The 22,813-nt window shown below is 42.3% G+C and overlaps 2 protein-coding genes across 4 annotated transcripts; one reads left to right on the forward strand and one right to left on the reverse strand.

Moving 5' to 3' along the window:
• Positions 1–1,189: 1,189 nt before the first annotated feature.
• Positions 1,190–7,804, reverse strand: hsp90ab1 (heat shock protein 90, alpha (cytosolic), class B member 1). Of its 2 annotated transcripts, none has more exons than XM_069717171.1 (11): positions 6,439–6,588; positions 5,655–5,861; positions 5,316–5,475; positions 4,841–4,974; positions 4,428–4,733; positions 4,167–4,332; positions 3,855–4,045; positions 3,179–3,326; positions 2,749–3,017; positions 1,821–2,154; positions 1,190–1,735 (listed from the first exon to the last, which is right to left on the reverse strand). In XM_069717171.1, exons 1-11 carry the CDS (start codon positions 6,586–6,588, stop codon positions 1,617–1,619), a joined length of 2,184 nt encoding a protein of 727 aa, XP_069573272.1. In that variant the 3' UTR covers positions 1,190–1,616. The 2 variants fall into 2 exon arrangements, with proteins under 2 accessions (XP_069573272.1, XP_069573273.1); XM_069717172.1 differs by lacking the exons at positions 1,190–1,735; positions 1,821–2,154 and adding exons at positions 2,601–2,624; positions 7,695–7,804 and having other exon boundaries at positions 6,439–6,582.
• Positions 7,805–9,602: 1,798 nt separating this feature from the next.
• On the forward strand, positions 9,603–21,408 carry rbm25b (RNA binding motif protein 25b). Of its 2 annotated transcripts, none has more exons than XM_069717174.1 (17): positions 9,603–9,779; positions 10,250–10,350; positions 10,622–10,839; positions 11,147–11,204; positions 11,373–11,533; positions 11,753–11,938; positions 12,061–12,144; positions 15,474–15,757; positions 15,990–16,101; positions 16,302–16,391; positions 16,673–16,746; positions 17,050–17,200; positions 17,426–17,837; positions 18,759–19,054; positions 19,340–19,438; positions 19,532–19,579; positions 20,439–21,408. In XM_069717174.1, the coding sequence occupies exons 2-17, from the start codon at positions 10,272–10,274 to the stop codon at positions 20,529–20,531; spliced, it is 2,445 nt and encodes an 814-aa protein (XP_069573275.1). In that variant the 5' UTR covers positions 9,603–9,779; positions 10,250–10,271; the 3' UTR covers positions 20,532–21,408. The 2 variants fall into 2 exon arrangements, with proteins under 2 accessions (XP_069573275.1, XP_069573274.1); XM_069717173.1 differs by having other exon boundaries at positions 9,603–9,723.
• Positions 21,409–22,813: the final 1,405 nt, after the last annotated feature.

A 22,813-nucleotide genomic window follows, 5' to 3' on the forward strand; every position in this document is an offset into this window, starting at 1 on the left:
ACAGGTGCATTCAGGTGCATTATATGGAGAAACAGGCAGTTGTTGGGTAGTTTTTCCCCTTTAGAGAAATTACTCATGTCGGTGAGACTAAATTATTCAACTTTTATTATAATTTAGTAAAATGTCCGTGGCTTTTGAGTTCTGGTGGAATATAACAAAGTACATTTGCTCAAGTAGTACATAAGTACAAATTCAAAAGTACTATTTTATGCAACTTTATACTTCTACTCCATTTAACCTCAGAGGCAAATCTTGTAGTTGATACTCCACTACCACTCTGACAGCTGTAGTTACAAGTTATCTTGAAGTTAAAAAAAAATTTTAACCCCCTTTCTGTTCAGTGAAAACCACGTATCTCCAAATTTGATGTCTTTAAATTTGAATGTTTCTGATAAACTGAAGGATTCAATGTTTCTTCACAAGCTGAGAAAATTCTCCTTTTTCATAAACTAAAAAAGCTTTTTAAAAACCTACTTGGATTAAAATGGCACAAAGGTGAAAACAGGACTGTTTCCTGAGCTCACTTGGTTCTCACAGGACTACAATGCAACAAACATGATTGAATAGAATATAAAGCATTACTGTAGATTAAATGTACAATTGTGCACATTAATGCACCAGTATAAAGAATCCAAAAACACATTCAACAGTAAAACATTGACGGGGATCATTTTACTGCAGAGTACTTTTGATACTTTGAGTAAATTATACTGATAATACTTTTACTTAAGTTTAGAACGGCAGACTTTACTTCTAGTCAAGCAATTATTGTGGTACTTTAAATGCTTCTTCCACCATCGAGTTGAACAAACCTGAATTTTGATTCAGGCAGCAGGCCTCAGTTGTGACTGATTTTAGTTGTAGCCAGGTTGTGTTATAGTCCCGCAGCTCAGGAGGTTCTTGTTTGCGATGTAATGTTTCATGTTGTCACAGGAACATTTTTTTGGGGGGGTTATCTGAAGTGTCCATGGGCACTTGTGATGTGGAACAGTTCTTAGTACAAGTGTAGTTTCTGAGTTTTGACCTCAAAATGTGATTTTGGTATCCTATTTGAAACTTTTGTACATCTCCATCTAGTGGTCATTTGGGGGAACAATGTGGACTGATAGAAATATTTAAATAACTTCCCAAATCTTTATAGTTAAATGCTTCCTAAAATACCAACTTGCAAATATACAACAAGACGACATAAGGTATTACATCTTTTAATTTTTTGCAAAACAAGACTTGGAATACAGACAAGCCTGGACTCAGGCAAAGGAATCATACAGTCCTCTCTCCATGCAGCGTGCAGTGTTGCACATGAACAGAACCTCCCCAGACCCGATCTGATAATGGAATGTACCATTCCCATGTTCACACAGTTACCACTCCAACATTTAAAACTCAGTGCAACAGGGTACTCGTTAAAACAAATGTGCTGTCACCATGAACTTTTACAGCAAAAAAACAAAACTGCTTTTCTTAAAAGGTTTTGCAGCAAAATGCTCGAGAGCAACACTGGTCCACCACACAACATGAATGACTATTTGTTTTGCAGTTACTGCAATTTTAAAGGATGAACAATTGGAAAGTGAGGCTAAAGTGTTAGAAATCTGAGGGGGAGGGCGGTCAGTTTAATCGACTTCCTCCATGCGTGAAGCATCATCTTCGCCATCGCCTTCTAGGGGAGGAATCTCGTCTGGGACGGATGAAGTGGTGACCTCCTCTGTGGGAACCTCGTCGTCGTCGATGCCTACGGGTACGAAGGATCCCGTCATTTATCGATGTCAATACAAGCAGGCATAATTGCGTCTTATTGATCTGCAGTGCGTCCTTACCCAGGCCGAGTTTGATCATTCTGTAGATGCGGTTGGAGTGGGTCTGTGGGTCGTCCAGGGAGAAGCCTGAAGACAGCAGCGCGGTTTCAAACAGCAGGATGACGAGGTCCTTCACAGCCTTGTCGTTCTTGTCGGCGTCGGCCTTCTGCCGGAGCGTCTCCACGATCGGGTGGTCAGGGTTGATCTCCAGGTGCTTCTTGGCCATCATGTAGCCCATGGTGGAGTTGTCCCTGAGTGCCTGGGCCTTCATGATCCTCTCCATGTTGGCCGTCCATCCATAAGTACTTGTCACAATGCAGCAGGGTGAGGACACCAGTCTGTTGGACACAGTCACCTGTAGGAGACAGAACACGTTGAGATTAAAGAGAACATAACGGCAGCATGCAGAGCTTCAACAGCAGGCGGACCTATTTAAAAATTCAAACTCAAGTTAATAAAGCATGCAGAACAATTGTTAGAATTAACACACCAGCACGAGGAAGCCAACGTTTTACTAATTTACAGTACTTTAAAATACATTTGCACACAATTCTGGCCAACTATTAAACTTTGAGTGCAAGAAGTTTCATCTTCTCATTCTGTAAAATAAAATGCGCAAACTGAAACACGGGCATCGGTTAGGTCAGTAATACAGTCACATTCGTAGCGAGTTAGGTTTTGGACTTTCAGCATCTCCACACAATCCTCTTGAACACACGAGTAGCAAAAATCATTCAGGCCACACTTGATACCACTGCAGGCCTCAGTGGCCACCTCGACGCAGCGAGAACTCACCACAACACTAGTTTGGACCAATTAGGAAACCTGTTGCCAAACAAAACACCGTCAACTGCAGTTGTGAAGGTTAAAAACCTAAATCCTTCAGAATTAAGAAGACACCAACCCCCCCCCCCTCCATCTCAATTCACAGCTCATGAGGATCACTGACCTTCTCCACTTTCTTGTCAAGGATCTCCTTCATGAGCTTGCAGAGGCTCTCGAACTTGGCCTTGTCCTCCTCCATCTTCTTCTTCTCCTCCTCATCCTCTGGCAGCTCCAGTCCTTCTTTGGTGACGGAGACCAGGCTCTTGCCATCAAACTCCTTCAGCTGCTGGACACAGTACTCGTCGATGGGCTCAGTCATGTACAGAACCTCGAAACCACGCTTGCGGACACGTTCGACGAAAGCAGAGTTGGCAACCTGATCCTTGCTCTCACCTACCAAGGAAAAAGAAAGGAGGGTCAAAAGTGAGCAAATTATTTCAGCAAGATTTCTTTACAAGATTCCTTGTATTGTTTTAAAAACCATTAAGGCATCATAAATTAAAAAAACAAAAACAAAAAAAAAACAACCCAGCTTTTCTACAAGACAAACTCACCAGTAATGTAGTAGATGGACTTCTGGTTTTCCTTCATGCGGGTCAGGTACTCTGTGAGGGAGGTTGTCTCGTCTCCAGACTGGGAGCTGTGGTAACGCAGGAGCTCGGACAGCTTCTTGCGGTTTTGAGAGTCCTCGTGGATGCCGAGCTACAGACCGATAATAAATTACAGTTATTCACAGTTTATCCAGGATTTTGAAAGACAGTCTGAGTGCAATCAGGTGGAGCTGCCTATATTAAACCGGCATCTTTATGCAGGTCCCGTACGTGAAAAAGTTGCTTGGAAATTCAATACTTTCATCTTATGTCAGTCCGATGCAGCATAATGCACTCGAAGAGAGTAGTCTACAGCACGCAAGCACTGCACCAGGTGTAGTACACACTACAGTTGTGCTCACTTAACTTGGCAAAGCACTGCTTCATGAGATTATACAGAGAATTATTCTTCAGCTATGTGGAGGGTTTTAGGAATCTGCAATAACTACAAGCTACGACGACACTGCCCTGGAAAGCTAGAGGGTAAAACAACCACTTGAGAGAGTAGACCTTACGAATCCATGGTGATGCACTGACGACAGCAGGAGTGCAACAAGGAAGAGGATCTTTTATTAAAAACTGAATTTTGATGATTCTTTAAAAATAAAAAAACAAAGCAGCCCAGGACACTATTGGATACCTTGATGTTCTTGGAGAAAGCTTCGTAGAACTTCTTGTAGTTTTCCTTGTCCTCAGCCAGCTCAGCAAAGAGCTCCAGACACTTCTTGACGATGTTCTTGCGGATGACCTTGAGGATTTTGCTCTGCTGCAGCATTTCTCTGGAGATGTTGAGGGGCAGGTCCTCGGAGTCCACGACACCACGGACGAAGTCTGTCGTAAACACACGCTTCAGTTGATATTGCAGCTTTGCATTTAAAAATCAACGAGGGCCATGTTGGTTGGGAAGTATTCTTTCAGCTTAAGACCAAAGGGGCAAAAGCAGATAACTTACTCAGGTACTCGGGGATGAGCTCTTCGCAGTTGTCCATGATGAAGACTCTCCTGACGTACAGCTTGATGTTATTCTTCTTTTTCTTGTTCTCAAAGAGGTCGAAGGGTGCACGGCGGGGAATGAAGAGCAGAGCCCTGAACTCCAGCTGGCCCTCCACAGAGAAGTGCTGAAAAGGGGAAGCATTCACTTTAGTCTCACTGTTTTTGCCCAGTTCAGGCCGAGGGACACATGCAAGAGCTGCTTTTGTATTTCCCACTTTACCTTGACAGCCAGGTGATCTTCCCAGTCGTTGGTCAGACTCTTGTAGAATTCGCCGTACTCCTCGTTCGTGATGTCGTCTGGGTTCCTGGTCCAGATGGGCTTGGTCTTGTTCAGCTCCTCCTGATCGATGTACTTCTCCTTGATCTTCTTCTTTTTCTTCTTGTCCTTGTCTTTGGAGTCCTCTTCATCGTCCGAGCCCACATCCTCGATCTTTGGCTTGTCCTCACCTTCCTCTTTCTCCTCCTTCTCTGCCTTCTCCTCCTCTGCCTCGTCGTCGCTGATCTCCTTGTCACGCTCCTTCTCCACCTGCAAATCAAAGTTTCTCTATTTTAATGCCACTGAGACGCCAACAATTTCAACTAGCTTCAAACAACACAAAGGTGGCAACGCGTTTTGTCCAACTGAACACTTACAAACAGGGTGATTGGGTACCCGATGAACTGAGAGTGCTTCTTGACAATCTCCTTGACCCTCTTCTCCTCAATGTACTCTGTCTGGTCCTCCTTCAGGTGGAGGATGATCTTTGTTCCACGGCCGATGGGCTCACCTGTGAACAAGTGTACAGCCATTAGCACACTAAAAACTAAATTTCGGATATTTTCAGCATTTAATGTTTCGGCCCCTCAAGGACTTTGCTGAATAATGCAAACCAAGTGTTGCAAGTAACTATTGATTTATTGACAAATTTCAATCAATTGTTATTCAAATGATCAATAGATCATCAACAAAGCTTTCAAATAAATAGTTGTTGCTGCTACAGAAAACAGCATAAATGTGCTGCAGCACATCAAACTTTAAGTGCATGAAAGATATTCAAATCAAGCAGCAGTTCTTAGAGATGTCGCCACCCCCAATGGTCCGTTACTGTAATGGTGCCAGGACACCTACCGGTATCGACCTTGACTGTGAAGGAACCGCCAGCAGATGACTCCCAGGCGTACTGCTCATCATCATTGTGCTTGGTGATGACAACCACTTTCTCAGCAACAAGGTAGGCGGAGTAGAAACCCACACCAAACTGACCAATCATGGAGATGTCAGCTCCAGCCTAGAAAACACAATTATGCAAGGTCAACGAACAGCACGTAAATTCTGTCTCACAATAAACTGTGAATGCAAATCCATCACTTTTCTGAGGCAAGTTTAAGACGCATCTATGGTTACATGCAGCCGTTACAGCCTCATACCATAATATTCACATGTTTACATTGTGTTCCCCTGTAGTACCTGCAGGGCCTCCATGAAGGCCTTGGTGCCAGACTTGGCGATGGTACCCAGGTTGTTGATCAGGTCGGCTTTGGTCATGCCGATTCCAGTGTCGATGAGAGTCAGGGTGCGGTCAGCTTTGTTGGGGGTGATTTCAATTTTCAGATCCTTGCCGCTGTCCATCTTGGAAGGCTCAGTCAGGCTTTCATAGCGGATTTTGTCCAGAGCCTAAAAACAAATTGACAAGCTGTAATATGTTCTAGAAACACCAATGCCCTTGAAAGCAAAGCAGAAGCACAAAAATGGCCTTGATAAAAACTGATAATAAAATGACCAACAATTCAAAAAAGATTTATTTGTTCAGGTGAAAGTGTACAAGGGCATTGAAAAGCTTGTGGATCTCAGTCCAGTCCAATTTTAAAGTAAATTGATGCATAGCTATAAAAAGTAATTGGGCCAACCAATATGAACAAAATCCATTATCATGATATATATATTTTTTTAAACAAAAACCTCGATATGGATGATCATTGGGGCTTCCACAAGAATATGTACACAAGGAGGTTTTTGATAAATAATTTCCAGTAATGTAGAAATATTGACTAAGTGGGTGAAGGCAAATAATAGAACAGCTAAGTGCAGAAAATGGCATCACTTTACTGTAACGCAACCTTTTAAAAAGGGAAGAGACAACCATTATCAAGACATGCACAATCCAAGTCAATATCTAGTCTCATACCACAGTATGATCAAACATATCTATCTCCCAGCCTTATACGTAAACACCCAGATCCTGCATACTTACATCAGAGGCATTGGAGATCAACTCCCTGAGGAAGATCTCTTTGTTGGAATAGAAGGTGTTGATGATCAGGGACATCAGCTGAGCGATCTCTGCCTGAAAGGCAAAGGTCTCAGCCTCCTCCATTTGGTGCATTTCTTCAGGCATCTGCATAGGAAGAAATCAGGACAGCAAAATGCTTTGAGTTTAAATGTTTACAGATGGAAATCAAACGCATCAGTTTTAGGGACTGATAAACAAAGCACTGAATGTCAACAGAGGACTAAAATCATACAGCTTCATAGGCTAAACGTGGCGTTTTCCTCGTGTGGAATTTACCCCGCTTCAAAGCGCAAATCATTTTAGTTTCGTTTCTCATATTGCGGCATCACAAATTCGATCCAAGTCACAGTCAGGTTTCAGTAAGATTGGAAAGCTGCCATCCTGTTACTCCGTATCGACGGAAGTGGCCGTTAACCAACATGGCGTCGACCGACAGACAATGGACCCCGCAGACACGTGCTGAGGCACGGCGAGACGGAAATAAACGAACCCGGCACGAAATGCGGCACCGCACGTTCACTGGTCAGCAAAACGGCAATTAGGGTGTCGTTAAAAGCCACAGAGTGAAGAAAGCAGACTCATCCCATGAAGCGAAGAGCAGCCAGAACAAGTATTTCTGATTTAGGACGGCGAGGTGAATAAATCAAAAGCCACGAGGATGTTCGTGAACACATCGCGTTCATTTCAATGCGTAACAGCTCAAAATGAACGTCAGCGTACATCGACTAGCATTCACGTTACCGACAACTGCATCAACCGTAATAACCTCAGCTTGACTTAAATATTTACATTTGAAATGGATTTGTTCCGTTGCGTGACCCGACCCAGTTAGACGGACTTTAAATTCCCATCACGGTTAACCGAGGTCCGTTAAAGAAACCGACTCGGTGCTGTCATCTTCACCACACCTGCCGCGGTAGAAGCCGGCCTGCTGCGGGGTGCCGCATCGACACATCTCGGCTTCACACGGTCGGGCAGAACAACAAGCGCCCACCGCGTACAGACGAAGCATCCTGGAACATCCATCCGAACAGCAGTGAAGCCGTCCATGTGCCAGCTGTGGCCTCGGACACGTTTTGATGCTAAGGTTATCGTCGTGACTCACGAGCTCTCGTCGTGACTACACTCGCTGAATGCTTCGGAGAAGGGCGAGTAAAACTCAAATAATAAAGCAATATAATGTATGCAAGACGACAGCAAAACATTTGCGAACATACCTTGTTGATTTCGTTGATTTTTCTTGAATAAAATGCCACCAATATATTGTCCCTTGTGCTCTCTGACGCAGGGAAATGGAAAGGGACTTCCTTTTAATAGACCGGAATCTTTATACACATGCGTTTCGGTGTGCGGCCGTATCCATCCGCGGCGCATCGTCTCCCACTAAATCCAGCCTGTGAGCAAAAGACCATCTACAAAACTGCAATTTTAAGAAGTTACAACATAGTGAGTTGAAACCAAATGAACTGTTGACATGGACTTCAAAAGAGAGTAGTACACAAACATGGTTATGGATATAGTCAAGCAATTATAACCAAAACATTCAGTGGGTTGTAACATGTTTTAAATACAAGTAAAATCCCCCTCTAGGTGATGTGCAACCATTACTTGTAATTTACAAGACAAAGGTAATTTGTTAAGACTCTTCAGCTATGTGTACCTTAAAGCGCCTTCAGGTAAAGAAAATTTATAATTTGGAAAATACAGCAATATAACTGATAAATTACATCCCTGAGCTCAGAGCTCAGCGCATCATTGCTGCCATCTTGTGGCAGTATAAACCAAAAGCACAGTTTTACTCAGAGACCACATTTTTGGTGACGGACCAGGCTCTCCAGCTGACATTATATACTATCGAGGCACAATTATCTGCATCTAATTAAGAAATCTAGTAAGTCTAAATCACTGGTACGTTGTGTTTTTTTTCGATAAAATCAACAAGGACTGTGGATCTATTTAACCTGGTGGAGGGATATGTAAAACCGAGAGGGTGCGCTTCGTTTCTTCTAGCACTTTCCACGAAAAAAACCCGCCTAAAAGTGACGTCACCGGCTTGTCAGACGCAGCCCTTTGCTGCACAGCTGCTGTTGGAAAGACCATCCTACCTACCAACAACCCAAACACCATGGTAACCAAACACCCAACAGTTTGCTAGAATTAAAATGGACCTAAAAATACATCTGTTGTAGCACTACTTGGACTTATGGTATATTTATTACATTAAAGTAAACACTTTTGTACAGTTATACCAGTTGCAGCCAGCAGGGTTCATTTTAATAAAGAAATTGATATTATTACAATATATTGGTACAATTCTTATTTGCTAGGTTAAAGAAGTTACTGAGGACCCCTATTGGAATAATATAATTATTAAAAACGGGCAAAATTGACTGTTTTCATACTTTCTACAAATCAAAAGACAACTAACATATGCAAGGTTTACACTGATGTTTGGAGAAAACCAGTTATTTCAAAAAGGAGGAGCTGATTGTTTAGTTACATCATTTAATTAATAGATATGCAGTTATTCAAATGGTAATTGATGCAACCAAGCAATGACCCAGCACATTTCATATTTAAGAGCGGTTTGGTGTTTATTAGTTAATATTAACTGTCAAACTGAAAGTTTAACAACACCATGGTCCCAATACGCTTTTGTTAATACACATAATAGTGTTAAAAATCACATTTAGCAACAACAAATAAACAAACAAACAAACCCAAGAACAAGATGAATGATCGAATATAATAGCAATAAAACAACCACATTAAAACAGAGGGGTTTTTGAAGATAATAATACAAAATAAATATTAATGTTAAACGTATATTTGCAGAGGTAATAGACTCGACCGAGTTCTGAGTGCCATGGAATAATAATATTAACAAGAATAATAATAGCATTGCTATTTTTATTCTTGTTACAGTAATATTATTATTATTATTATTATTATTATTATTAGCCTAATTGGTGTTATTAGTCTTAATAGTGGCGATGTACTTGTACTACTATTAGTAGCACGGTTAGTGCAGTACTCGCTCATATTTTCTAACTCCGTCCGGCGGCAACGTCCCGATACACAAAACAAGCGCGCACGTGGTCTGGTACGTAAAGCGCTTGCGTCAATGTTTTTGAGGGCCCGCGACTAGCTCGTGTGCTAGTCCAACGTTCGGAGCGTAGAGAGATTTTCGGAATTATTAATCTTCTGATAGCAGTTTTAATCCCTTCACACGCCACCAGATTCGGGGTATGTATATATGGACATTTTCACCTTCATGCCGAACCCAGGTTTAGCCCGCTAAAGTGAGTTTTGCTTGTTAGGTAACCAGCTGTAGCCTAATTTTGCTTTGCCGGGGCTCGGTAGCGTGCTCTGTGCTAGCTTTAGCTAACTACCGTGCTAAGTTTAACATATTTTTATTTTTTTGTAGTATTTACCTCCAGTTATTTGGCGACGGCACGGACAACAATTTCACAATATATTTGGTGTGTGACTTTTCGATATGAAGTTGCCGGACGTCACTCTCCAAAGTTCATATATTGTTACAGTCGGGTTGTATACGTCACAAATAGATGTTGGACTTGCGTACTATTGCGTAATACCGACGCAACATGGCAGGATCTTCCTCAGAGCACGTGCAACCAAAAGAAACCTACGCTTGTAATTGTTCAAACTGTATTTATAATGGTGAAATTATATTGTTTGGAGGACTTCCTCAAAGTATGAGTTCAACATATGTATAGAGTGCTAATAGGTGTCATTGTTCATTCATCAGGTCGGTCCGATTCACATCCACAATGTCCTTCCCCCCTCATTTAAACCGGCCGTTGTTGCCCCCTCCTGGGATGCCCCCTCAGTATGCGGGCTTCCCCACAGGTAAGCACACAACTGTTCAACGTAAATGTGCATGACGGCATAAAACCTGAAACACGCGTGTTAAACATAGCCCTTGCATAGCCATGCTATTATTGGAGGTGGCATACTAGCAAGCTTCAGGTTAGATGAAGGTGGACTTGTTACCAGACAGTCTCAGATTTTAGAGAAACCTACATTTTAAGAAAGTACACCAATTTACATTTCTTTTAAATGTTTTCAATTCCTTGCTGTTTTGTCTGGAGTTGATGTATATTTTCTTTGTCTGTTGCAGGAACACCAATGATCCCAGTTCACATGAGCATCATGACGCCCACATCTACAGTAATGGTTCCTTCCTTGGCAGTGGTCAGTAAACCTCCTATGCATAAGAAGGACATTGCTGCTCTGCGAGCCAAAGAAAACGATGAGAACAGCGGACCCACCACCACCGTGTTTGTAGGGAATATATCAGAGAAAGCTTCAGACATGCTGATCAGACAGCTGCTGGCGGTAAGGGGGAGAAAAGTGATTACAAATCTCTGTCAAGTCACAATTATGTGATCCAAAAGTATTATGTTCTGGGCCTGGAAATAGCAGACCGATACGATTCTTCTATCCTCCGTCATATCTACCAAATCTTACCAGAAACACAGAAATTATGAATTTGCTCTTTTTATGTACTAATGCCATACATGTTAATAGTCATTGAATTTCAACTGTGAAAATTGTGCAGTCACTGTTGAAATTGTGACTTGTGTATCATTTTTCATTTCTCCATGAGTTTTTAACTCGTTCTCTCTTTGTGCTCATGTTATAGAAATGTGGAATTGTTCTAAGCTGGAAGAGAGTCCAAGGAGCCTCTGGCAAGCTTCAAGGTAAGTTATAAGGCACAGAGCAATAATCATCAGCTCATCCATGGCTAACTTGGGCGATTGGCTCTAAATTCAAAAGATTATTTTGCTTAAAATTTACCATAATTTACTCAATTAATTTGCTATTTAAATCTGCCTTCATGTCTATTTCTATGTCAATATCTTTTGCAGCTTTTGGCTTCTGTGAGTACAAAGAGCCAGAGTCCACATTGCGAGCTTTGCGGCTGCTTCATGACCTGCAGATTGGAGACAAAAGCCTGCTGGTGAAGGTGGATGCCAAGACCAAAGCTCAGCTAGATGAATGGAAGGCCAAGAAGAAGACTGCGAACGGGGTACGAATTTGTTCTCGGGAATTAGCATTGCTGGTTATAAGCTTGATCAGTGTGTCTGCATTTGACACTTCAGGCATCCATCATGCATTTAGCCTCAGTCCAAACCTCTGAATCTCTGCACACATCTCACATTTGTTCAGATAGATGTTTATTACCTGCAGCGGCTAAATTACACAGTGACCCCTAAACTGAAAGAAAAAAAAAATTCTGTATTGGCAGAATAAGAAGGCTGAAGATGGAGGAGACGATGAAGAAGAAGTTCTAGACGAGGACACAAAGAAGAAAGATCAGATTGTCAAAGGTGCCATTGATGGATTGATGCGGGAATATGCTGCTGAACTTAATGCACCTTCTCAGGACGACGAATCTCAGCGCCGAAAGAGAAAAAAGGAGAAAAAAGAAGAGGTATCCATTTATTCATTCTTAACTTTTATACGTTGTACCACCGTTCTGTTGGAATTTAGACGTGTAAGTGAACATTGTTATTTCATCCTGAGAAATGACTCTTCCCTCCTTTTTTGCAACAGGATGACATTAACACTATTGACATGGAGGAGGACAAGAGAGACCTGATTTCCAGAGAGATTAGTAAATTTCGTGACACTCACAAGGTAAAGTGGCTTCTTCGATCTTGTAGTTGACATTACAGGTTTTGGACAGCAGCTGCTCACATAGTTCACTCCTAGAGCTTTCACATTTAGCTGACACATTAACCACTTTACTTGATCTCAGTAACATGCATACTGTGCTCCTGATTGGCAGTCCTTAAAATTTACACTACCAAACATATTAGTGCGCCCTATACCATATGAAATGTTTGATGTTCAGTGTTCAAACGACACAAGTAGGCAGACAGCTAGTGTTCTTGTCACCTTTCTCAGGCCTGATTTGACACCTGTGACCACCGTAGTGAAACTATCTACCTAGGTGTGACCATTATAGACCCATTTCTTCATTCATCACACAAAAATGCATGGAGACGATGTAAAGTTACTTAAAAGCTAATCTATTCATTAAACCCCACCATTATGATAGTGATCATATGGTGACTAAAGCAAGATGAATCTCAGAGCTTTGGAAAAAGTTGCCTGGATAGGATGTAAGTATCAGCCTTCATTTACTATATTCATATACTGGGCGTCCCCCTCTTGAGGACTTGCATTGGGGCAACTGCACTTCTCTTTTTTTGTGTGTGCTGGCCTGGGCCTGTGATGTCCTTTTTATTCAGCCAACCATTTGACTCCCTACACCTCCCTACCTGATCCTGACTTCATGACACCATTGGCGGTTCCCTGGAAAGCTGGAGAGTCAGTGAACTTGTGCGAGTCCTCTGCAAATTATGGTCTGTCTCAATGGTGTTCATGTTGAAGCACAAGGACTCAATAACCACTGCAGTGACTTTGGCTGTAGCATTAATAATGCTAGTGTGGGGCGGGGGCGCCCTATCCACAGCAGGACGATGATCTGAAGACAGATAAGGTGCGTGCCCTCTGTATGTGTTGTTGTGTGGTTTCTTTCTTCCCTCTCTTGCATCAGTGTCTCACTCTCTCTGCCTCAGTTTTTCTGTCTTGCAAGATAGATCAGTGAGTTAATCCATCTATTTAAAAACTGCACAGGATAAATGTTAAAGACACGGTTCTCTTTTATTCTTTAACCCTCTGAATCCAAAAACCTGCTGGAAGGGTTGAAAGATGTGTTTTCTTTAAGAAATCTCCAAATATTGCGTCATTTATCAAAGCCAGAAACTGAAAATAGGAATTATCATTGGGTTTTCAAACTTACGATGGTCCCTGAACTAACTATGTGCACAGACTATACAGAAATGACCAAATCGAAGCTTAAAATATTTCATTGAGATCACTTTATTCTACGCGTCTCATTTATAATTTTGCCAAAAATCCAGATCCAGCTTTTGTATAAAACCCAAAACAGTGCGCTGCTCAGAGCCACTGAGAAGCCTTGAATGATTCGGCTGAGACTTACAATCACATGACAAAAATTCTTTGAATTTTCCACTGAACTGCAGATGGTAGCACAAAGGGGATACGATGGAAAGGTTTGTAGAGGTTGTAAAATTGCAAATAGTCCAACATGTGGAGCCCCGCTGTTCCTTTGTTGGGAACACTTGTGGGCATCCCGAAAAATGTTGTCTTATAGATCCCATCTTTTCCCTGTTTTTGGTTAAAATGATTATCAAACAAATGCAAGGCAAGTTTTTCTTCTTTAATGATTTATGACATTACCGTGTTATACTTTTACAAAAGACATTTTTGAGTTCTCCCTACTGCTAGCCATGACTGTGCTGTTTCCATAGAGGTGCATGACCTGTTGGTGCGATAAATAATGAGCCCACAGTGAGTAAACATGTGACAGGAGCACAAAACGCCCAGAAGCCTGCTTGAGTTTCAACGGGTTGAAGAAAAAGCATTATCTAAACTTTGGCCAAAACAAAGTCCTGCAGAGACTGAATCTAAAACGATAAAGCGCAGAGCTGCACATTTACAAGTTCTTACTGTGGACTTGATGAGTTACAATTCTGAAAAACAATTTGACTAAATCAACGAAAATGATGACGAGTGTTACTGGTAGACTGCATGGCGCTACTAGGGAAACTATTGTAAGAACATTTTGTGCTTTGAACCATGTCAAGTATTTTAGCAAGTCTTGGTAGACCCCACAGAGGTAAGTGAAAAGATGCTCAAACGGATGTAAATAGACACCTGACATGAAATTAATAAAAGCAATTGCTACTAGAATCAGGCCCTTCAGCAATAAGTCGTAATACTTAAACGGAGAGCCATAACTTTTCAAAAGATGCTAACGTGTGCCATCTTCTTTGTCGTGTCATCATATATTTCCTTCTCTCGAGTTGCATTACCCCCAAGGCTTTCAGTTAGTCCGTGTTTGTTGCTGAAGACCAGATGACTGTCTGCGGTCGCACATGACTGTTAAAGCTGAGATGAGATAATAGTGACATTAAACTGCGTCTTCTCAACAGCACAAATGTAAGTGCCCTAAATGCAACCCGTTGAACAACACCATCTTTCTGCACCAGATGCTATTTTTATCTACAAATGTGGTGAAATTAACCTCGAAGCCTTGTGTGTAATGAGCATAAAGGCAGAGTTGTGTGTGTGTGTGTGTGTGTGGGTGTGGGTGGATAATGAGTCATGAAGAGCTGCTGAAGACTTCTGCAGGGGTAAGAACGCTTCTACAATTTCATTTATCTGTGCAGAAAAGTAACTGATGTTCATGATGTTCATTTCTTGATTTAGCACTGTTTTCGAATGCCATGTTACCCTTTCAAATAAAGGCTGTTGTTGATGATGAAAATGATGATGCTTAAGAAAGACAGAATCCCATAACATTTTTCCCTTGTATACCGTGTGACCTGCTTTCCTCCCAGGCCTAACTTAAAAGGCTTGTAGGGGCAGCGAAGGGCTGAGTCCATAGTTCAACACCTGTAAGTCACAAACAACTAGTTCACCAAAAGACTGATGCCTGTTTTCTGTTTTTGTTTTCCTTGTTCTGAGAGGAGGACTCTTAAGAAGAGAAAAAGCATTGTCTTTTGACGCGTTTTTCTCGTTATGAAGGCCTCAAGTTGAACATGCTTCACAGATCTTTATGGCCATTAAAGTGGTTTCCAGTTACATTCTTGCTAAACGGTAGTTTATGCTGCAACACATTGCATTGTAATGCTTTAGATGAATGATGAAGCTGTCTCTCTGTGAGGGAGAGCCTTTTGATTGTTCCAGGTTTTTTTCCCAGTTAAGATTGCTGCTTCTCGTACAAGCTTTGCACCGACTAGAGTAGGGCATGTTCCCCTGAAACCTCTCAAAGTCTGGAAACCACTTGATCTGTGCACAGTCTTAAATTGCCTGCAGAGACTGACCGGGCGTCGCGTGGCATCAGCTGAACCTGTCTGTGTTTTGCTCTGCAGAAACTAGAGGAGGAGAAGGACAAGCGGGAGAAGGAGCGGCTGGAGTTTGAGAAGGAGAGGAGGGATCGGGAAAAAGAGCGGGAGCGGGAAAGAGAGCGGCGGGACCGCGAGCGGGAGAAGGAGCGAGAGAAGGAGCGGGAGAGAGACCGAGAGCGGGAGAAAGACAGAGAGCGGGAGAAGGACAGGGACAAAGACCGCGACCGTAGGACCAGAGAAAGAGAGCGGGACAGAGACTGGGAGAGAGACAGAAGCCGCGACAGGAGTGTTGACCGCAGCCGATCCAGGTGAAGCAACAACAACAAAAAGTTGACAGTGTGGGATTCAAGAAATCAATCAAAAATTTCAGGGGGCGCTAAAAGTCCTGTTAGGAGCCTTTGTCCCCATTAGGGCTGATATGAACTCCTCTTCTCAGCACTGTGTGGGCATATACAGAGCTTAATGAGCAGCTTGATGCTTCTGCAAATACTTTTTTTTGCCCCAAATGAGATTGAAGTGTCTCTAACTTTGATTTTAAAGGGAGGTGAGTCGAGATAGAGAAAAGAAGCGAGACCAAGAGGACGAAGAGGAGGCGTACGAACGCAGGAAGCTGGAGAGGAAACTCAGAGACAAGGAAGCAGCCTATCAGGAGGTAGGAAAAGAGTCAAGTACTGCATAAATACACACAAAATGTTTTTTTGTTGTTGTTTTCTTTTTACATTTAAATCTTTAAAGGTTAAATTTAGTTTTTAGCACATAACATTTAATGTGTTTGTCTCTTAACTTGGGCTGGGATAGATATGTGTGTTGTTGTGGTTTTTTTTGTGTGTGATTGTGACGATGTTATTTCAGCGTCTAAAAAACTGGGAGCTCAGAGAAAGGAAGAAGGGCCGTGATTATGCCAAGGAGGCCGAGAGGGAAGATGAGCGACGACGAGAGATGGTGAGAAGACGCTGGGTGACCGCTGAGGCGTTGTAGTCACTTATCAAGCCAGGATATCAGCTGGTTTGTCCTGAAATCTACCAAAACCTGTTAATTTGAGCTTCAACTTATAACTTTTAACCCCTTTTCAGGTTATTGTGTTGCAAAAAGAGCCTTCCATGGGGTCGTGTTTTTTTGCGTGTCCAAAATATTTTATGAGTCAGACAATCAAATGTGTAAGAATAAATATTTATTATCCTGAAGAAATTCAGCTTGGTCCTTTTGTCTTCACGGTCCTTTAGATAAAAGAAGGCAAACGGTTGAAAGAGTTTCTTGAAGACTATGACGATGACAGAGACGACCCCAAGTATTACAGGTGAGCAACAAGAACAAACGAAGCTACGGTGTCGGCTTAACGTCAAAAATACATGCTTACATGTGCCTCTCTGTAAGGAGGATTTTAATCATGTTTATGACACCAAATCTGTTCAAACAACTACAGAAATGTGATAAATTCCAGATGACTAAACCTTTCTGTATTTATTTTACTGCTCTGTGTAAACATGTAAAAACACTAAAAAGTAGCAGCAGATGCTGCGTGACCCAAATCTGACTCGTAGCAGCACACTGCAGCTGTGGCCATTGTTCTGAAGGCTGTTATTTTCGATGTGACCCCTAGGGGCAGTGCGCTGCAGAAGCGTCTCAGAGACCGAGAGAAGGAGATGGAGGCGGACGAGCGTGACAGGAAGAGAGAGAAGGAGGAGCTGGAGGAGATCAGACGGAGGCTGTTAGACGAGGGACATCCAGACCCGGACGCAGAGCTACGAAGGGTACGCTTGACTCTTATAATACTGTGCGTGTTTGCCTGAATCTGTCTGCAGTGAGTGAGCGAGCGAGCATGTCTGCCGTCTTTGTGAAGGTCACGTTATCATCTGGGTCTCTCTGCATCTCTGCACATCAGGGGTGTCCAGCTTTCATTGTCTGCTGACCTTCTTTTCTGTAAAAACGCTGCGATTGGGTGATATTTTCTGCATATCTGCCCGTTATTGGTCCAGATGGAGGAGGAAGAGGAGGAGCGTCTGCGACAGCCTCCCGTCATTCAAGAGCCAGAACCCGAGGAGGAACGTGAACGCCACAGGGGCTCAAGAGACCACCGGGACCGGCGACAGGAACCGGACAGAGCAGAACCCCGCTCGCGGCCCGCCCCCTCTGACGACGAGGTGGAGGAGGGCGAGGATGATGATTATGAGAACGATGAAGATAACCCAGACGCAAAACCCTGCTTGAAGCCCACGATGCGGCCCATCACGGCAGCGCCCTCGGTGTCGTCAGCCAGCGGCAACGTGTCTCCCAACACGCCCGGAGACGAGTCGCCCTGCGGCATCATTATCCCCCACGAGAACTCGCCACCCGAGGCTCTGCCGCAGGAGGAGCACCGGCCCAAGATCGGCCTCAGCCTCAAACTGGGTGAGTCCAAAACAACTATGTCCTCACTCTCAGCAATCAGATTCTTATTGAAACAAAACAAAAGGAAAAATGCTGATAATTTTTTTGAGCAAAAGCTGAACATTTGCAGGTTTTTTTATTTATTTATTTTTTTAATGTATATTTCTTTTATTTAATTTGAAATTACAACTCTATTTGGGCCAAAGAAACAACTTAAAAAGACTCAAGTAAATTTACTCGGCAGACAGAATTGATTCATAATGAAAATAGTTTTCTGTTACCAGAGCTAAAAAGTAAAAACTATTTCCGACTGTTTTGAGGATATGCTGCTTTTCTTTCCCTCATGTATTGAAAGTATTTTAAGGTTGAGGACAAAAGTCAGCCGGTCTGTCAAAACAAGCAATTCTTTTCACATTTTATTGACAAAATGATGGATTAATCGAGGGCATAATTGTTGCCAATCATTAGTGAATATACTGGTGTGTTGCATCCCTACTCACACGAATTAATTTCAGTGGTGACTTTGTGTACAACAGTGACAAACTGCCACATTCCTGTTAACAACCTTAACACAGCTGGATTTCCCTCTGTGGCTTAAAATCAATCTTTTTATTTTTAATAAGTATATTATATTGCTTATTTCTGTACATGTAGATAGCTATCAACTTTATTTTAGCCCTGCTGAGCTGTGAATCACCGAGGGGGTTCATCTTTCTCCATTTTGTTGTAAAGCTGCAAACCAGGCAGGCAGTAATCTGCTTGATTGTACATCACTGACTGGATCCTGCATGGAGCACAATGTGTTTTACATCTCTTCTGTTAGTAACTTGAGAAAAAGAAGAATACCGGAAAATGGGAAATATATATTTATGAAATGTATCTGAGGGGGAATTATTTACATTAGCAACTGATTATTAGTTCTGAACTCTGCATCCTCTCCAGGTGCCACAGGAAGCCCCAGTCAACCCAACGCAGGGAAAAGGAAGAAGCTTCCGGTGGACAGCGTTTTCGACAAGTTCGACGACGAGGAGGCTGACGAGCAGCCGCGCAAGAGGAAGCTGGTGCCGCTGGACTACGACGACGACAAGAGCCTCGGGGTGGACGGCGCCGGGCTCTCCAGCATAAAGGGAGCCAACAATGAGGAGAAGCGCAAACACATCAAGACGCTGATAGAAAAGATTCCCACCGGGAAGCCCGAGCTGTTCTCCTACCCGCTGGACTGGGCCATGGTCGACACGGTGAGGAGCGTTAAACCTGCGTCTCTTTAATCCAAGTTAACTTTGAAGATATCGGGTGACAAAACTACTACTGGAGGACCAGATGATTGTGTGTGTTGGGAAGCTTCATTTTTTTTTTTTGTTGAGCAGCCTGATGGAAAACTTTTTTTTTTTCTTCTTCTTCTTCTCCTTCTCCTTCTCCTTCTTCTTCTTCTTCTTCTTCTTCTTTCTGGCCTCGGTTAAATGCTTGTCATCATTCATAAGTGCTCGATCTTCACTCCTGTGTTGTTATTTCTTGCTCCGTAGACGTTAATGGAACGACGCGTTCGTCCCTGGATCAATAAAAAGATCATAGAATACATTGGCGAGGAAGAGGCGACATTAGTGGACTTTGTCTGCACCAAGGTATTGATCCTGTGTGTTGGTACATTTCACGTCATTCTGACATTGGAGGGAAAATAGAACGGTCCTGATGTTTGTGTCTGTGCGTGTTCGCAGGTGATGGCTCACAGTATGCCGCAGAGTATCCTGGATGATGTTGCCATGGTGAGTAATGTGACAAATGTGTGCATGTTGATTATGTTCATGATAGCAGAGCAGACAGGTTCTTCTCTGCTTGAAATATTCACATAATTACAAAATGTTCTTCATGCATACCGTGATGTGTTGGACGTGCTCCCCATCACGTCAGATCTGTGAGCACCCTGCTTCATAACATGTTTAAAAAAAATGAGACTTCAGACATCACTCAATGCCAGAAATATGAATGCAAGTTTTAGTAGCAACCTCGGCCTGTTAAAATCTGCAGATTGCAACAGATAAATCCGTATTGTGACGACTAGACTTCACTACATCAATAACCTTGAAATGATTAAGCCATTAATTGACAACTATTTTTATTATCTCTGTCAGTCATTTTTCAAGCAAGAATACTGAACTGCAGGTTTTCTTTTTTGTCTGTTAAACTTAAGTTGCATATTATACACCTGAAAGTAAAATACAAATTTTTGACTTGAATACATTTTCATCAACACTTTTTTACTATTTTAAAGCAAAAATGATGAATTGAGAGAATCTAAATTTAGAAAAACTGTTTCTCAAAATGAACCTATAGATCTGCTGTGTTAAAATTTGTAGGTGGTTTATATGCCTTTTATTTTGCAGCAATAATGAAGCAATGACAGGGAAGTTCATGGTCGCCCCACCGTCCTTTTAGCATCATTATTCATTCACCTCGTCACATGGATTTTCCCATCAGTGCCTAATAGTCCTCTGAGGAAAGTCTGCTGTTGTGTCGATATGATTAGGGGCGATAATGTCCACAAAAAGTCTCCTGACAATGTCTCTTGTCTTCCAATTGCTCCTCAACTGCAGTTCACTGAACTGTCCTTCTGCTCCTGCTCAGGTCCTTGATGAAGAAGCTGAGGTCTTCATCGTGAAGATGTGGCGGTTGCTCATTTACGAAACTGAAGCGAAGAAGATCGGACTGGCGAAATAAGAAAAACCACCATTGAATGAAGACACATTTCTTTTCCTCCTTTACATGGTGTATAAGTGTAGCGAAATCATGTCGCCGCAAACAAAGTGACGTGTCCATACGAGTACAGACTGTAACTGCAGATCTTGCGCATTCTCACCAGTTGTTCAGGTCATGTCTTCTTTTTTTCTTTTTTTTTTTGTTCTTTTTCAACATACTCAGGCTACATCCGCCTCCCCTCTCTGTTTGCCGGTGCCAAGTGTGTTGCTGTGCTCTAGTGTTAATATAGTCCGTCATTATTTGGCTTTTGATGAAATCCTTTTGAGAGGAAGCTGCTGACAGACAGCCAGGACCACAGTTGTGTTAAAGACAATATCTGTTGGTCCTACATTTTTGTTTTGAACACATACCAACACACTTTGAGAAGAGTCTGCAGGGTTGCCACGGGCAGCCGGTCAGATGATGTTATCTTTGAAGATTTTATGTTGAGACAGTTGAACGTGGGTTGGTCAAGTGGACACAGACTTTAGAGTATGCATAACTACAACATGGATGTGTTTTTTTTTTATAACGGGTATTTATTCAGGGTTTTGGACACAAAGCTAATCATTTCTTTCCAGTAAACGGATTTCTCTCTTCACATTCCTGATAAACGGGTCGGCATGTTCTCGTCCTCGGACCGTCGAACAACATCTAGTTGTCATTTGAAATGTGTCTACTGACGAAACCCCAAAAATGTCTCGGGTGGTGACACACCTGCAGCTGTAAAAGCACACGCGTCATAACCACTATAAGAACATGAGCTCAGAACGGGAAAATACTGATTTAAAGTTGAGAAGACGCTCTCCATTTGGTTTTTTGTATTGGTGAACATTTGAATAAAGTTGATTTTTTATAACTGTTTGTGAACCTGTATGATTTTTCTCAGAGCTCACCAGCACCTTTCATGTAAAATCACTGCCAGTGAATTGATTTCTTTGAGTGGAAAAATGGAGATTTAGGGCTCGACCACCGAAATGTCCGATTCCTGACACCTTTTTGCTGTAAGTTGGGTAGACACCATCACTTACTAGGGTTACAGGGTTATACGAAGGGTTACGGCAAGGCAGGGCGCTAGAGACGTACTACAGTCCGACTTTTTCTCCTATTTTGTACAACGTTATAATATAACTTTGTCCTATTTCGGACGACATACTACAGTATGACTTTTTCTTTGTCCCAAAAATTTAAAAAGCCATACTATATAGTGTGAGGTTTTGTTTTTTTTGCCCAAAAAATTAAAAATACGTATGTCGTCTAAAATATGAAGAATAAGTCATACCATAGTATGTTGTCCAAACCGTCATACTATAGTATGACTTTGGTGATTTTTGGATGGATGAAAAAGTCATAGAGGCGGAGTAGAGATAGAGGCGGAGTAGAGATAGAGGTGGGTTAGGGTTAGGATATGGGAACTGATCCCCCCCCGAACGAACGGATGAAGGGTGGAGCACGGGCCTTCCTCCAGGCCGGTCTCCCAGTCCAACCCCACTCCCTCCTGTTGTGCATTTCATGCCCGTAATTTGTCTTAGGCCTGGCCGGGGGGCGGTTTTGTCCCCTCCGGTGGCTGACAAGGGTCCAATCGTACTGAGCTGTGCTCATGGTGGTTGGGGAGGGAGAAAAAGGGTTTTATTCCAAAGGAATGGTCAGCCCGTGTCCCGGGAGTGATGACATCATCCAGGGATACCTGTTCAAGTGCTCTAGGAAGAGATCCAAAACCTGGAAAATGTGCCGACACAGTTCATCTTCATCACGTGGTTCATGATGACACGTATGTTTAAATACTCTGTAACGTGTTTCAGATGCTGGTTCACCATCAGAGACAACCAGCTCATCTACAGGAAGTCTCACAAGGTAGGAACCAACACCTGGTGGTCAGATCTAATGTATTTATTTATTCATATATACAACCCACACATTTACATATATATATAAAAAAAATATATATAGACACATTTATATACTGACATATATATATGTATATATATATACAGTGGTGTGAAAAAGTGTTTGCCCCCTTCCTGATTTCCAATTGTTTTGCATGTCTGTCACACTTAAATGTTTCAGATCATCAAACAAATGTAAATATTAGTCAAAGATAACACAAGTAAACACAAAATGCAGTTTTTAAATGAAGGTTTTTATTATTAAGGGAGAAAAACAATCCAAACCCACATGGCCCTGTGTGAAAAAGTGTTTGCCCCCTCCTGTTAAAACACAACTTAACTGTGGTTTATCACACCTGAGTTCAATTTCTCGAGCCA

The sequence above is a fragment of the Brachyistius frenatus genome, unplaced genomic scaffold, assembly GCF_029030835.1.
Source record: "Brachyistius frenatus isolate BFR_SWC_R1_liver_20210118 unplaced genomic scaffold, ASM2903083v1 Contig_169, whole genome shotgun sequence".
Lineage (NCBI taxonomy): Eukaryota > Metazoa > Chordata > Actinopteri > Embiotocidae > Brachyistius > Brachyistius frenatus.